The following is a 17,036-nucleotide window of genomic DNA, read 5'->3' as shown; positions in this document are numbered from 1 at the left end:
TGATACTTTTGTACCATTGTATTTTGTACGAATTGATTCTGAATGTACTTTGTATGTGTTGGAAAGAGTTTACCTCTCTGTGAACCTGAAATAGGACCCGGGTCATATAAGGTGCAACAGTGTGACTTAATCTCTAGAATTCATTTAACTCTGCTTTGCCAGGTTTACACATTAAACCATTGGTAAATGTTTACTAACCCGCCGCAAAATCCAAATAGAACCTCAGCAGCCTGTTGAGAAGCCTGGGGACTTTGGAAAAGCTGCAGGTATTTTACTTTTCAAGGATTTTTGAATTATTGTACTTCACTATAACAATTTTTTGCACTGATGATAATAGTTTGCTCATTTCTTTTTTGTCATTAGAAATAGAGCAAATCAGCGATGGCTGCAGGAAGTCAAACTTGTTTTGAAGGAATTGCTATCCAAAACTTCTATGTGTTTTTGGAACAAAGCAAACAACACGAGATCCTTCTCCCACATCTTCATGACATCCTCCTACCAGAATTTGAAAGGTAAAGAGACAGAAAATCAACACTTAAATCTAACATATGCCTTTTCTTGTTCTTAAAAAGATGTTTTCTTTTTTTATTTTTCATACCTCAGTATCATTTGAATGTATAAGGTATTGTCATTTAGATTGTGTTGAAATTCATCTTACTGCAGTCCTCAGGTGAAAGTATAAGATACTTGTCTGAAGAGGAACAATGCCTTGTAAATATACAAGCAAAGCATACTGATTGCTGGAAATTTTAAACAGCACCAGTCAAAAAATGTGTATAATCAGACCACAGCAACGCTAAACAATTGCTAATGCTCATCAGAACTGCACCTATCATGCACATGCACACATCTGCTTTTACATTTTTCCCTGCTGATGCAGAATTGGAGCAGGCAAAAGCAGCCTGGATGTTCTCGGTGTTGGAAGTGGGGCAGGTAAGTAATAAAGTTACAAACCAAGTACAAAACTGTATCTTTCATGTGTCAGTGTTCATTGACAAAAATAACACTGAAGGAAAATGTTTCATCACACACCATTAGACTTATAAATATATTTCATCACATTCCTTTGAAAGAAGCACACCCTACACAGAGACACTGATTTCCAAAATTCCTTTTTCATTCCAGGTGAAATGGATGTCGAGATGTTATCTTTACTCCAGTCTGTGTTTCCTGCTGTGCCCATCACAGCTGATATTGTAGAAGGAAGCATTCAGCTCACAGACAGCTTCAAAGGTAATGATGATTTCCCCTCTCAAAAATCAGACGGAAAGGAAATGGTAGCAGTTATGTTCATGTGACAGTCATTAATATTAAATATTTCTGTCCAATGCGTTTTGACAGGTGTGTTTGATTTTGGTGTTGACACAAAGTTTTATGCCCACGGTATTTTTGGATCTGTATATGCTCTTCATGGATCGTTACAGCTAACAGGCTTTATGTCATTTTATTCTGCAGTGCAACACAAAGCTAAAACTGAAGATCTTTAACTGCTGTAAATTCAATCTGATCAGATAATCAGTTTCCTCATTCTTTCTTTATCCACCTTCAAGCACTGGTTGCAAAAATGGCCAGCCTTCAGAAGATCTCATTTGCTTGGCACATCATGAGCAGTGAGGACTACGAGAAGCAAGTGAAAGCACAAGAAGAAATGAAGAAGTTTGACTTCATACACATGATTCATGTATTGTGATCCCTAACTAATTTGAAGAAGTGCTGGTTAAATGTCTGTTCTCATAATAACCCATTATTAGGATACAAAGACTGAGACTCTGAAACTTTCTGAGATTTAATGTATCAAAAGCTGGACCATCTGCACTGGGTGGACCATCTTAATCTTCGGCAGGTTTAGCAGAAGACTCTTCCTCAGGGCTCATTGATACAGACAGGCACCTGCCACCATTTAATTTACTCTACACAAAAACACCAAACACACGTCCCTGCTACTGTCCTCTCCAGGCCCCGCAGCTCTCCATCTCACTGCTCCCTTGTCAGGGACTCCAGTCCCTCCTCTCTCCCAGCCATGCAGCCCTCCCTCCTCATGCTGGGCTGCCGTGTCTCTCCACCCACGCAGCATGCACCCTTGTATAGGGAGGAAGCAATCATCCCCCGATGAGCCTCAGGTGGCTCCAATAACCCTTTTCCCACAGGAGGCCTTTTTAATGTTGCGGCTGATCAATACATAAATCGATCATCCCTCAATTCTGGACCATTGTTACCACAGAAGTATAGAGAAACAAACACTGCATTTAATAAATATGTCCTTGAAGATTTCCTGCAATGAGAACATGTTTTTATGTGTTGATATTGACAAAATTCCCCTTTCAACCATGTCGTCTTCAACAGGTGGTCTACTATTTCGAGAACCTCGATGAAGCGCTCAGGTTTCACCACAGCCTTCTGAAAAATAATGGCAGGCTTCTGATCGTCGTCACTGCAGGTAAATAAACATCAACTTGAAACATTTGTTGTTGTTGTTGTTTTTTTCCATTAAACAATTTCGGTCGACCAATTCCCAAGACTTAAGGTGTGTTCTTGAATTACACACATTTAATTTGGTTTTTCAGAATGTAGGTCTCAGTTTTATTTTAAGGTAGATGGATACTTTATGATGACTTTAGATGACACTGCATATTTATTTTCTGACTATCCAGCCAGTTCTGGCTGGGTTCCCCTGTGGAAGACTTGCCTTAATTAAGGAGCTTTGTGCTGGTACCGACATAGACAAACCAAAAGTGACCTCTGGAGATGTCACTGCTTGTCTGAAGAGCCAGGGCCTGAAGTATGACGAGTATGTTTTCCCAAACTCTTTCGACATCACTGAGTGCTTCAATCCTGACAGCACCACTGGCGAAAGTTTGTTCAGTTTCATGACATCCAGATCACACCTCAGCCAGTCCTTCACACCGGACATCAGAGCGGGCATCCTGGACGTTCTCAGAAACAAGAGTAGCACAATAAAAGATGGCAGGGTTTTCTTTAACAGCACCTTCAGCTGCATCGTTGTTCATGCTTAATCCTCAGGGGCCTGACTGTTTATTTTAGAGGGAAAATAATATTGTGCATCACTTTTTGAGCACTTTGTAGTGTTTTTAATGGAAATCAATCAATAAGCTTCAATGCAGCATGACTTGTGCTGAAGATCACGACTACTCTGCTTCATGTCACATCGCCTGTCAGTTCCTGGTTTGCGTGGTTATTTGATGTGTGACCAGTAAAGCTGTTCGTTTCAAAGCTGTACCTGTTCTATCTGTGATCACTTTCACTGCATCGCATGTTTGTAATACATTGAAATCTCCCAGGGCCAGAAATGTTCGTGGGTTTGATTATTTCACACAGTGTGTACCTGTGTACAAAAAAAAACAAAAAACAAAAAACAAAGAATAAAATGAGTGTGAATCAACAGACTGGGTACAATAAATCTTCAGTTCTGGCTCTTCCTCAGAGTCAGAGGTACCATTTGGAGCAGAGGTTGCATTCAACCCGGAGGTTCCCAAACTTTTTCTACTGGCCCCACTTTAAGAAATGTGTCCTCCCATCCAGACATACACACTCAAATCCGACATTCACTCTGCTGCTCTTGTTTTCACTAAATGTTTGATAAAGACTCCTAATTTAACATTAAACAGAAAGATGAATCAAGTGGTAAAATATTAATAGTGCATCATGTCTTACAACTTTTGCATTGGTACGTTTCAATTTGAAATATTCAGTGCTTTCAAGATTTAATCCCAAAAACTGTCTCCCTGTGTCAGTATATTAGCTTTAAGTAGTTTAAAAAAACAAAACACTATAATCTGTACATCTGCTGCTGTGGTCAAGCCCACCTCCTCACAGCTTCAAAAGAAATGAAAGCTTAAACAGGCCAGGTTTTCTAATTGTTTTTACTGAGTCTCTGAGTCCTCCAAATTGTTTGCTAAATGATATATGGTGTGCATGAGGATGGCAGGGGAGCTGTTCTTAACATGTAAAGCACTTTGTCTGTCGATAAATTCAAGACAATGGCAAAGCAGCCAGAACAGTGTGGCGCAAACATTCAAGCATCTTTCATCCTCTCTCTGTCTGATGAATTCAAAATCCTCTCTCAGCAGCATGTGATCAAGATGATGGTGCAGTTAAAGCTTCATCGATCGGTGCGATTCCAAAATGTTGCGCTCCGCATGCCATTTTCAAAACCTCAACTTGAGTGAGTCCCAGCCCCTGTCTCATTGTTAATGAAAAGCCGAAACACAATAAAAGTTGACCTTTTCCGCTTGAAAACACTGTGTACATAGAGCTTAGTTCGACAAATAATGTGGCGATCCTTTAGAGTCGAACATTTAATGGAACAACAGAGTCCAAAAGATCAGTGCAGCCAACAGAACAGAGCATTACTCATCATCTATCTTTTATGTCTGTACATCCATTTTCAGACCAGACCGTGTTGATTAAGCTCTCTGTGCCAGATTTTCCACACTTTTTCTGAGCTTCAGGGTTGAAATCACATGATGCCTTTTTTTTTTTAATTTATAACAGACTGTCTGCAGTACAAACTGTAGTCAATGTTCATTATCAGTTTTCTATGAAGAGCACATCAAGAAAGAAAGAGAGAGAGAGGTTTATACCAGGAGGTTTTATATATTTAGTAAAGTACAGATTTTCAATCATCTGTAGATTGTCAGAGTGTATTACTGTAAAATTATTATGCTTGGAGCCAAATCTTTTCCCATGGTATATATATCATCCACAAATCTATTCCTTTGTGAAACAACACACTGTGAATTTGTAACCTCTTTTAGAAGTGATACATTATTTATTAGATTTATTTTTATTTAGAGAACGATTGGAGGGGCAGATTTTCCCTGCAGGTGTTTTGTTCTGTTGGGATTAAACAGGTGAGCACAGTTTCTGTACTGTAGAGAACAGGAAGGACCTGCAAAGGGTGGTGAAAGCAGCACAGCATCTGATCAGAACCACGCTGCCGCTCTTCAGAGCCATAAACACTGGACGACTTCAGAGGAAATCCTGGGGAATCCCCAGAGACCCCTCACACCCGGGACACTGTCAGGCAGACACTCTGAGCCAAAAACAACAGACTCAGAAAGAGATTCTATCCCAAAGCTGTCAAATGTCTTCTCCTTCCCCCTCTGAACAATAATGTCACATGACGACACGTGCAACTGTCGAGTGAGTGGCTAAAAGTGCAATATTCATGATCAGTGCAATATTTCTGCTTTACTGAAAAGATTGTCTCAGGTATTGCACCTCTGGTCCACTTTAACTATTCTCTCTTGCAAGTAGTGTCGATATATATCATTTGCAAGGGCCAGTGCAATGCAAAGTGAAATATTACAGTCAGGAGTTGCACAAAATTGGTCAGTGCACATAATGCATTACTTTTCCAGCACTGCTCGTTAGTCTGAAAAGTTTTAGTAGGATTCAGTTGGATAATCACTGAGGCACGTATTATTCCAAATTCATCCAGAATATTTGAAAATACAATCAGAATGGCATATATTGTATATTCACCAGGAAAGCTTTAAAGCAAGACAGTTGCATCAAAAGAAATCGATGAGTGAAAATTCATCTGCAAACTCTTGCATTCAAAAACAATATTGTCGGTTAGGCTTGGAGCGAACTGTGGAACTTTTCAAGGTTTGGCGTGGTTATGTTTAGGTGTTTAGTGTTCTGTGTTTGTTGTTGTTTTTTTTAAGTCATATAAGACACATCTGTATAAATAAGGAGCAACAGAAATTTCCCTCCTTTTAGGTTCAATCACAGTTCATCGTAGTGCTCGAATAGTCCACTAGATGGGGCTGTGTGCTTTTTGTTGCATGCAGAAGGAACTCAGTTGAGGATCCAGGAAAAGGTGAGTTACAGCTTTTACTGTTCAGTATGTCCCCTTAGTCCAAACTGTAGTTCCACACTGACTTTGATTCAGAGAAGTACATTATACCATGCATCACTCTTGGCACTGAAGGGAATGATGTTCGTGAAAATGTATAAATGTTTTGGTTTAGTTGAAGTCTTTGGAAGTTAGTGTTTTATATTTGTACCTACCCTGACAGCTGAAGAGGCATTTATTTACCCTGTAAATGTGAATCATTAATGATAAAACAAGAAACGAAAAAAAAAAAAAAGACAGAAAACTTTATTTGGACTCCATATGTTTTCATATTTACATGAATTGGAAGTTTAAACTTATCGAGAACAACAATTATCTCAGTGTACTTTCAAATATCAACATTTTTAGAGTATGAAATGCTCCAGATGTTATGTATTTTAATAAGAATAATTGTTAATCTATTATATAATTGTAATGAAGTTGGTATATTATGCATTTTAAGAATTGCTTTTCTAGTTTGACGTCTGACCTAAAGAGAAACACACCTTTCGAAAAGACCCATTTTTTGTCTCAGTACACCACAGAATAATTTGTTGGTAGTTTTGGTCTTTCCTGAAAAGGTTCACCACTGTTACAGTTTTTCTCCATTTCTGGATAATGACTTTGCGACAGTCCTAAAGCCTTACAAATGTCTTTGAATCCCTCTCAGGGTTGATACCTATCAGCAGGTTGTTTCTCATCTGTTTTTGTCTTTCTTTAAATCTCAGAGTGACGTCTTGAGATCCTCCGCTTTGTCAGACAGGTTCTACTTAACTGATATCTTGCTTCAACAGGCCTGGCAGTAATCAGGTCAGGCTGTGGCTATAGTGCAATCCAACTCACAAATGTGTGTTTAATCACAGTTAATTCATGACTTAAGCTTCCCTTTCACTGTCAAAAACTGTCATTTTTCATGCACCAGTCACGTTAAGTAGTACTTATATATCTAATATTTTATTGTTACCTTTTTAATATTCTAGAATTGTATTCTTTTATTTATATTAAAAAAAACATTCAAACTGTATTCTAATCTGCTCTATAATGCTAAATTCAACTAAGATGCAATGACTTTTTAGATTCAGGTAATTTTTGATAATTTTTTTCCGACATACATTCAGACAATCATACATCAATCATACATCAAACAATACAATTAGCATTTGTAAGCTGGATTTTGTATCTACTCTGGTTGTCTTTATCAAATATTAAAGTTTGTTTGTTGATCTGAAGCGTAGGTATGATTAGTAATTTTTTTTTCAAATAAGTAAGTAATCCAGGAAGGGAAAAATATATTTTCAGCAGATTAGATCAGTGAAAACACCTCAATCCTAAACAAGTAACTGTGAGCATGGGTGCTTAAGTTATTAATTTAATATGTTATATTATAATATATTCATATCTAATTTAGTGAAACAGTTTAAAAGCAGAGAAAACTGAAAATTAATAACATTTAGTGTCGATTCAGTGAGCAGAACAGATCAAGACAGCAGCTGTTTTGGCTCTTCACCTGCTGTCACCATGACCAGGGTGTGGTTTTCCAGGCTGGCGCCACAGTAAACTTTGACCTGTTAGTGCTAATTTACAATTATTACCCTGAAATACGACCTGCGGACTCTGGGCCTTTCATGTTGTTTGTTTGCCAAGTAATCAAACAGTATGATTGCATGTAAAAATTCAGCTTGTCACTGTTAGTGTTTAGGGCCATTGTGTGGTTCAGACATTTTCATCAGTATGTCTGATCAATGGTCAGATAATTCCGACCTATAATGATACATGGAGGCTAATTTAGGCCAAAATTCATATTTGATTTCCCAAACACTGCAGGAGTTATAACCGTGTCTTATATTGCAGAATCTAGTTTTGAAAACAAAATTAATCAAAGCCTCCTGGAAACCATACAGGATGTGTGCTGCATGAAAAGAACTCTCAAGTCATGCTTTATAAAAATAAATTATTTTAAACATTTCAACAGAAATTACTTTTACACTTCCAATTTTATTTCAAAAACAACTTCATTGGCTTTGATCAGTTCCAGCATCTTTTGCAAACACACACACGCACAGACACACTCAACCGGTTCAGCAACACACAAGTAAAGACACACACACACACACACACACACACACACACACACACACACACATACATACAGTTAAGCAGGAATCTATCAACAGTGTATCAACTACTGTTTCTGACATCAACACTACTCCCTTTTTCTCTTCCCGGTTCCCTTTCTGCCACACTTGCGGATGCAAAATAAGCAGAATTTCAGTTCCAGCCACAAAGCAAAGGTAATAATGAGGACGAAAAAGCCCAAGACGTCCAGGCTGTGGTACTGAATCCAGTTCAAGTCATGTGCAGCGACTCTCAGATGTTCTGCTCCTTTGTGTCTCATGACAAACTCCGTCCAGAAAACAGCCAAATCCAAAGGCTCGACAGGACGATCTCGATGTATCGCCGACAGCGTTGCCATCTTCTCTTTGTAACTGGAAAAGAGAAGTATTGTAATTGTGCGTTAAAAAGCTATAAAGGTAAAAAGTTTTTTTTTTTTCTTTTTTTCATCTGTCCAAAAATTTGCAAGCATATTCTGTTGAGTAAATCAGTTCTGACTGAAACAAAGACTTCTTTCCGGCATCATGAAACTCTTCAGGGTCTGGTCATAAACAAGATAAACAATTGAAGCAGCATGTCCACACAGACTGTGTGTGAGAGGTCTTCTCATGCAACATATAGTGACCGAAAACATCTGTGAAGCAATTCTCTTAAACATACACTGTATGATGTGGTTTTACTCATGTGTTGGGTTTTTCTTTTACATCGACTTAGCAGTGAATTAGAAGATCTTGATGCTCCTCAATGACTAGCTAAACTAGTATGTGTTTTAGCCTGCGTTTATATGGTGTTTTAATTGAAAACACATTGTTCTTCCGTTTTTGTTTCAGAAAAAAATCATGTTCACATGTTTTGAAAACTTTGAAACGCTGAGAATCAAGTAGTTAGCAAGCCAGGCCACAGCAAGTTGGCGCTGTTGTTTGTTTTTGTAATGAACCCACACACACACACACACATACACACACACACACAGCTGTGAGTCCTGTACATAAATAGACTAGACTAAAGCAACAAAACAATACAAAATACAAGAAAAACTGCAAAATGGCAACAATCAAAACATGAGCAATGTCTTGAGTTAGGTTGAGGGCACTCATGTTTGCAGAGGACAGTGTACTACAAACATTAAAAACGGCAAGTACACAGCCATTCATACGGACAGACAGTGAAGTCGGATTGGTAGGTGCATTGGCTCTAAACTAAACAACCGATTCTCAAGAGAACATGAGCTGGGAGTCATGACACTCTGGTGGCCGCCATTGTTGTTATTGTCCATCTACTCACACATTTTTTTAATGTAAACACATAAACAGGCATCCAACACTCTTACCTCTTATCGTGGATTATCCTTTTTAATGCAGCCACCAGTGATTCAGTTGTGAAATGGAATATACTCATTGTCTCTGCCACCCCGCGGGTAACCATGCGGTCCACGTTGTCGCCTTGATCCCCAAACAGTGGAAACATCAACATGGGCACTCCGTTGCAGATACCTTCGTAGATACCGTGGGTTCCGCCATGAGTCATGAACACTTTAGCCTTGGGATGAGCTGGGGAACACAGCGACCATCACGGTTGGATCCATTAAAAGAAACATCAAGACCACCATAACCTGTATGTGCTGTGCGATCATATATCATTGAGTTTGATTTTGTTAAACTAAACATACCGAGAAGATCATTCTGAGGTAACCACTTCAAGATTTTGACGTTCTTGGGCATGTTATCAGGCAACACACCAGTGTATCTCCACAAAACCTGAAACATAAACAATTAAACATTTACTGTGTGAATGACTCAAGAAATTCATGATTTGTTTTGTGTTATTATTATTTTAACAGCGTTGTAATCACAATTCAAACTAGAGTTCAAATTCCTTTGGTGAAGTCTGATTCGACACCTTCAGTTTATCTGTTTATCAGTTCAAACTTATATGATGATCAGGTCAAGATTACCCTTTGAGGAATTTGTCTGAAGGCCTCCACAAACTTCTTGGATTTCTCCAGAGGTATATCGGAGACCATCGAACCCATCGTAAAGACAATGAAGCCATCATCTCCTGAGCCGTCCACAAACTCCTGCAGATCCTGCAGGTGGGTTAAAGAAGTCACAAACATTACCTCAAAAAATGTGCAAAGAAATCTTGGTTTGTGTGATGTATTCGACAGTAACGATTGTGTTGACGTAACATTTCCTTGAAACCGCTGTCATTACGTTTTCAATGACCAAAATTAATTGAATTTCCGTTGTTTCCATCATAAAGCCTGCCAATGATTTAATCACAGAAACACAGTCCCACCGCCTCACTGTGCCTCTGTCAGAAGACGTTTATCTTTTATAGAGTATCTGATACCTGTTTGTACAACAGGACCCTTAACCTCAACAACTCACTGAACCCATGCTAAAGGTCAGATATCTGCTTTCCTGGTCTCACAGTGACAGTGCACACACTGTGTGTCCCCTGAGAGCCGACTAACCTGTAATCCCATAATACCACCAGCTTTATTTTAGTCAATCTTGACAATCAATCAAACTGTTTTCTTCAGGCAGACTCTGCTCTGCATGTTCCTACTGATATCTCCACATTAAGCCACATGTGCAAATGTTTACCTAAAAGTTATCTCTTGTTTTTTGTTGTATAACACAAAAAAATTGCCAAAGTCCGTATAGATAAATGCTTTGGGTTTTGGAGATACTATTACTAGTGTTTCCTTCACTGCTTTGCACACTTTAAAGATGAGGTTGAAATCATGAAAGTATTCCCACATAAATGTTAATCTTGTATTCCAACATAGCCTTTTGTATTGCAGAAAGTCATGTTTTGAAAAATGAACAAAATCAACATGCAGGTGAGCCAGATGTGGTTGAAAATACTCACTGCTGGAAGAGGAGCCTTCTTTGCACAGTTGATGCCTCCAATTAAAACCATGTTCGGCATGAGAGGTCTGGGATATTCAAAAGTAAAGTCATATCTGAGAAGCCAGACAGATCCGTGGCTTATAAGCTCTTGGTAGCTCTGAAAGTCCTTTAAATGCCTCCTGACCAAATCGTCAAAGTGACCGTACATCATGTGACACACGTACGACTCCACAAAAGACATCATCATGTTTTTCACCCTCTGCGGGAAGGTCATCACATCAGAATTGCCCGAGAAAGACACAGGAACATACGAAGGAGGAGCGGGACACCGGCTAGCTTTCAAATCCAGCGTACATGGAAGCCCCCGTAGGAAGTAAACAGCTGGGATGGAAAAGATTTGAGCCAGGAGGGATCCACAGGGAAGGAAAGGGTCTGTCAGCACCAGATCGAACCCTTCTCTCTTTAGTCGACTCATCAAAGGTTCATTTTTCAACAAACTCTCACAGCCTCTCTCTTGGAACGAAGTAAAGTTGACCAGCCGCTGCACATTGACAAACAGATCAGTGATATCTGGAGGCTTTTCGAACAGTGACTCCCTCAGGCTGTTGAAGTTCTCATCCAGTTCGGCTTTGGTGAAAGGCACCTGATAGATCTCTGTCTTGTGGCTGTCCGATCCCTTGATCAGCAGGCTGGTTTCGGGCACCAGCACCACCACTTCGTGGCCCCTGCGGCCGAGCTCCTCCACCAGGATCTTCATGCTGAGCCAGTGGCTTCCGTCCACAGGTATCGCCAGCACTTTTCCTGCCTGCACAGGCTCCAGACTGAGGCAGCAGAGCCAGGCTACCAGCCCCAGAGTGGGAAACCACACCCTGCTTCCCATCGCCTCGACTCCGTGGCGCACGCTCGCGTGTTGTGGGAGTTAGTGTTGCCTGTCGCTACGCGGTGGCTTTATGTGAGGGCATGTGCGCTCGCGTCACAGTGTGTTTACATAAAGCAGGAAGTTCAGGCTGCCTTCGAATACGGGGTGTTTTGTATAATCAGGAAGAAGACAGATAGTGGAGGTTCCCTCTGGAATGTGTGGGGGAAGTCCCACGTTCAGAGTTCACCTCAGGAAACGGTTCCATATGCTGTGGATGACACACACACACAGACACACACAAATGTCTGCACGACTGGTATTTTGGATTTTATAAAGACATGCTTGTTTTCCTGTTCTGATTCTTGTTTATTTACTTTTAAACAGGCTGTTAGATTTGCAAGTCATGGTGGCAGTGCATGTACTGCCGACAAATTGGAGTAAAGTCCTTTTGTTTGTTCAGCCCTGCTCCTTCACTCCTCCCCCCCCCCCCCCCCCCCCCCCCCCCCCCCCGGAAAACAGGCATATGTGTGCGTAAGGGGTTATTGCCCTTTTTTTTCACTCCCTTGTCACACACGCACGCACGCACGCAACCGCAATAGCGTGCAAAGCCATTTGTAACAGGAAACCAACACCACGCTCTCTGGAGGGGCTCGATAACATCAAACCAACAAAGTAATGTGTGGAATTTTACCTTTGGTTTAATTTTCCTTTACCTGGAAGGGCCAGTTTGTGAATCTGGGACAGTAAAATGCTGAATGAATAAAGAGGGAAAAGGAAATCAGTAGAAATTGAAGCACAGTTTGGGGGTTTCATTTCTTGTATTTCACTGTTCATTTTTCAGTTCTCTACAATGTATTGGTAAGAAACTGTAGAATTGTGTAGAATAGAAGACGATACCAAAGACAAGCAACACTCTCAGGAAGTATGTTGAGATATGAGAGGAGATGGAAAATTACATGTGTTGGCTAAACACAGAGTGATTTCCACGACAGTGAGTATTCCTGGAAAGTAGTTCATATTAGTACATTCTGCATTTCTTGCGTGAGAATTGGCCCCTGCAAACATATGTTTCCATTTAAAGGAGAGTTTGTAGCTCTGAGGCACTGAATGGTTTCCAGCAGCGGACTCGCAACAATATAGAACGTTTCAGTAATTAGCTTGAGTAAAAATGATGGAATGAAAGAGAGAACAGACAAAGCTCGCTAACGCAATCATTCCTGTCATTTTAACCTGTGCAAAGCAAACAGTTTTCAAAGCCACACCATCCGTGAACTGCAAGGTCATCAGCTACAGGGATTTCTGCTTTTCAGAGAGGACTTTCTTTCAGGATCTATGAAAAATTCTTTATTGAAACTGCAAAATAGCTCGAACCCTTTTAAAATAAATTGTTAGATCAAACAGGCTGTTAAACTCAGACAGCCATATTTAGAGTAATGGTTAATTTGGAAAATCAGTGAATTGTCACTTCAAAGTACAGCCAAAAGAAAACTGAGGAAAAAAAAATGTTTTAATAAAATGTTAGCTCTTTCATAGGTTCATAGGGAAGGTTTATTTATGTCAATGTGACTTTGCAAGTTGGAAAACCATAAAGTGATTCCACTGTTCTACCAGGCGATGGAGCCAACGCTGTGAAATATCTGCTGTGAACCAACAGAAATGATCTAAAAATGCAAAATACAGTGTCTGACTTAAATAAAGCCTGTAAACACTGAATAAATTAAACATTTTCCAATCAGGTCTTTTGACATGAAATCAAAAAGACTTCTGTCTTTTGGAAAATGCACTTTTTCCTTCTTGTTAACTTCTGATTTCAAAGTACAACATCAATCAGTTTGCAAATAATTTACTTAAAGAAGCAACACAACGTGACCTGCTCTGAAAGCTGAGTTGGTCACACGGTGAATTTTGCTAATGTTTGGCCTCAGCAGCTGCACAATCTTATCAAGAAACGGTCGTCTATCAATCACTTTCAGTGGAATTATATGACTGCTGTCTGGACTCCAGCTCAAATTAAAGATAAATAATAGTAGCTAGATGGATGTGCATAGGTCAGGATAGAGAAAGGTAATCAGGATTATATTGAATAAAAATGTTTTTTCAAACTAAATTTTACTGATTGTTTGTATTGTATTTTTTAAAGCACTTCGAAGAAGACGTTAAAGGTCAGTCAGAGTAATCATGTTGGGTCTAAACTGCGAACTCTTGTCCTTTATATCTCCTCTACCTTTGCTTGCATATGTTTGATATTATGTGGATGGGTCAAAGGTTGTTCTTGGAGCAATAATGAATTCAGCCAATGCACAAAATGAACTGATGTGACTTTCTTGTTAGCGGGTTTTTTGTGTCCAGAAATGGCACATGGAAGGACAAACTGTCCGATGAGAGGTTCATTTGATACTGCCACACGATACACAGATTAAATTGAACACTCTGTTAGGAACATGTAATTAGCCATCTCTTTTACTGTTGAATGACCCTCCTTTTTAAATGCCTAGGATTATTTCTTATTGTTAGTGTCACTGGAACACTCCAAGTAAAAAAAAAATAAAAAACAAAAAACAAAAAACAGTCAGTTCAGTCAAAGCAAGACACAATCCGTTACAAGAATTAAACTCTGAGACAAACTAATGAGGAGAATTAAAATCCTACTCACTGAATAAGACAAATGACTCTAAACTCCTGAAATGCTTCCAAATGAAGCAGAGAAGACAGTGATAGTAAGAAGATACCAGCATACTGGTACCGCCTCTGAGGTTTATCCAGCAGCATTTTGTCCTGAGCTGCTCCTCTTGTGTTTCACTATTTCATATTTTAGACTTTGTCTGCATTGCTTCTGTCACAGTCCTTCAGTCACAAAAAATATAGACACCAAATCATGTCTGAATTTGCAGAAATTAGTCCTGTAACTAATCAGCTCAGGAAAATGTTTTAGAGTCCACGTGAGATATTTATTGAGAGATAATATTCATAAAGCATTGGTGAAGGGTCAGAGTGCATGAGCAGCTTCAAATTAAAGCCACGTTTATTGTTTTATCAAAGGAAAACTCAGAGAATCAAAAGACACCGGCAGGATAACTGAGCAGAAAGAGACAACCAGAAAGGAACAGGTACAAACTGAGGGCATGAGCGCACACTGAGAGGCAGGGCAACAGCCGGCAAAGATCAAGGACAATCAGGGGAGGAGACGGAGTACAGGGGAGGGCACTGAGCTGAGCGCTGAGAGGAGGTGCATGAGAACAAACAGATCACACAAACACTGTGAGAGCAGACATGAACCAGAACAAAAGACATAAGTATAAATACATAAGACGCGTGGAAGAAAAACCTGTTTAAACTTACAACATAGACATGGCATGAAACAAGAACACAAGACATAAAGCTAGAAAAAAAAAAAAAAAAAAAAAAATATATATATATATATATATATATACGCACACACACACACACACACACACACACACACACATATATACATATATATATATATATATATATATATATATATATATATATATATATATATATATAGATAGATATATAGATATATATACATATATACAGCCGCACATATATACATATATATATATATATATATATATATATATATATATATATATATATATATATATATACATATATATATATATATAAACTGTGGTGACTAGAAGCACATGAAGCACATGAGGAAAAGAAAAGCTCAGAAAGGAGCATAAACTGGCCCTGTGACATTAATGAAGCTTATTGAACTGTTCAGTCCAACAATGCCGTGTGGAAGTCAATAATAACTGCAGTGAAGCTGCACAAGCGACTGGATAATATGTCGACATTAAAAACACTCACAATTACCAACGTTTCCAGTGAGCTTGTTGTAATGTGACAACAGTTGGAGAGCTGCTGTTTCTCTGCTTGCAGGAATAACTTTTCTCTTTCACTCCTGTTTACTGAAAAAGACCTGGATATTTCTGGATTCACCCAGCGATATGAAAGTTAGATGGCATGTTTTATCTCAGTTGCTTTGTTGCTCTTCAGCTTAACACCATCTAATTAAGGGAGATGGTCAGATGTGATGCAAAAGTAATTTCCTGAGCAAATGTTTTTATACTGTTCACAGCAGTAGAAAAAGAGGTAAAAAAAGAAGTCACTCTTTGGCATAGTTTGGGTTTTCAAATGGAGAGTCCGCCTGGTACTATCCAAACTAAACACTTAAACACAAAATCTATGTGCTTTCTGTTATTCTGATGTAACTTGGTACAGTTGTCGTCAAGGAGTTGCTGAATGCAGGCAGTAGCATCTTTATGAATAGCTTCATTGTTATCATGGCGTTCGCGACTGTGTAAACTGAAAAAACAATAGGCAGGGATAAAAATAAATTTTTTTCCCTTTAGTTTGTCAAAATTTGCTCAGACACGTAAACATAAATACTGTTTCTGACACTAAATTTCTTTTCTTTAAGACCTTAGCTATCAATTCAGACCAAGATAATGCAATATGTTTTTCTAATAATTGTGGAGATAATGTTGATTTAATTCGGATAGGTTTGTTAAGGTGAACCTTGCCTCCATAAAACAGGCTAATGACTTTTCCTCAGTAACTAGTACAATGACTCCACCAGTCCTTATAGAGGGAAGTAAGAACTATAATCAAGTATGCCCTCTAAATTTTTCATAACTCTGAGTAACAGGTGAGTGAGCAGTAATTTTTAACCTTTTTGACATATTATTTGCTCACAACGGCTTTACGAGTTTCCATATGCATATATTTTACAAGTATGTAAAGTTTCACTTGTTGATTGAAATGTTTTTTTTTTTTTTTATAATACTACTTATCATCAAATTACATTTTACAAACCTGCTACACAATATCTGATGGTCTGGAAGGAGCTAAATAAATAATGACTGATTGACTGAAGAAATGTTCGGTGCCAGAGGGGAACGTGGACACTGAACTTAAACTGGAAGTAAAATAAAATAAACTTCATTTTATTGTAAAAACGACTTCAGCATTTCTTCCAAAATTGCAACTACATTTGGATTTTTTAAGTCTTTGCCATTTTTGCCTGTAGCCGCATGATGGCGACAAAGTCAAGGGGATTTTCAGACAGCAGATTTAATTAATAGCTGTAAAAAATCCTATTTCCTCCAAATAACTGTCAGCACAGCGTTTGACCTTTTTGCTGTCTGTGCTGTGGTCAGAACTGCTGCATCAGCCACTTCACAAATGAATTCATCGCCATGTTTTCACTGCAATGACTAATCCAGCCTTCTGTTTTATTGATATTGTTTTTTTTTTTTAAATAATTATGTTTGAAAACGTCAGGAAATTGACTAAGTCTTCAAAAATACGCAAG

The 17,036-nt window shown here is 38.8% G+C and overlaps 2 protein-coding genes across 2 annotated transcripts; one reads left to right on the top strand and one right to left on the bottom strand.

The window, feature by feature from the left end:
* The first annotated feature begins 381 nt into the window (after positions 1 to 381).
* LOC115403706 (histamine N-methyltransferase-like) lies at positions 382 to 3,014 on the top strand. Its single transcript, XM_030112687.1, is given in 7 exon segments — positions 382 to 512; positions 881 to 933; positions 1,126 to 1,233; positions 1,551 to 1,681; positions 2,344 to 2,437; positions 2,652 to 2,686; positions 2,688 to 3,014. Coding segments are annotated over 7 exon segments (879 nt in total).
* A 4,747-nt stretch (positions 3,015 to 7,761) lies between these two features.
* Positions 7,762 to 11,710, bottom strand: LOC115403586 (UDP-glucuronosyltransferase-like). Its single transcript, XM_030112535.1, has 5 exons — positions 10,850 to 11,710; positions 9,927 to 10,058; positions 9,642 to 9,729; positions 9,303 to 9,522; positions 7,762 to 8,346 (listed from the first exon to the last, which is right to left on the bottom strand). The coding sequence occupies exons 1-5, from the start codon at positions 11,708 to 11,710 to the stop codon at positions 8,064 to 8,066; spliced, it is 1,584 nt and encodes a 527-aa protein (XP_029968395.1). The 3' UTR covers positions 7,762 to 8,063.
* Between the last annotated feature and the right edge of the window lie 5,326 nt (positions 11,711 to 17,036).

This window comes from Salarias fasciatus, chromosome 16 (assembly GCF_902148845.1).
Source record: "Salarias fasciatus chromosome 16, fSalaFa1.1, whole genome shotgun sequence".
Lineage (NCBI taxonomy): Eukaryota > Metazoa > Chordata > Actinopteri > Blenniiformes > Blenniidae > Salarias > Salarias fasciatus.
The sequence above is the reverse complement of the archived record's forward strand: the minus strand, read 5'-3'. Positions and strand labels throughout refer to the sequence as shown.

Coding starts and splice junctions, on each gene's coding strand:
- LOC115403586 (XM_030112535.1), bottom strand. CDS start 11,710: ATGGGAAGCAGGGTGTGGTTTCCCACTCTGGGGCTGGTAGCCTGGCTC. Junction 9,730..9,926: donor TCAGACAAATTCCTCAAAGG/GTAATCTTGACC, acceptor TTTATGTTTCAG/GTTTTGTGGAGATACACTGG. Junction 9,523..9,641: donor ACCTCAGAATGATCTTCTCG/GTATGTTTAGTT, acceptor TGTGTTCCCCAG/CTCATCCCAAGGCTAAAGTG.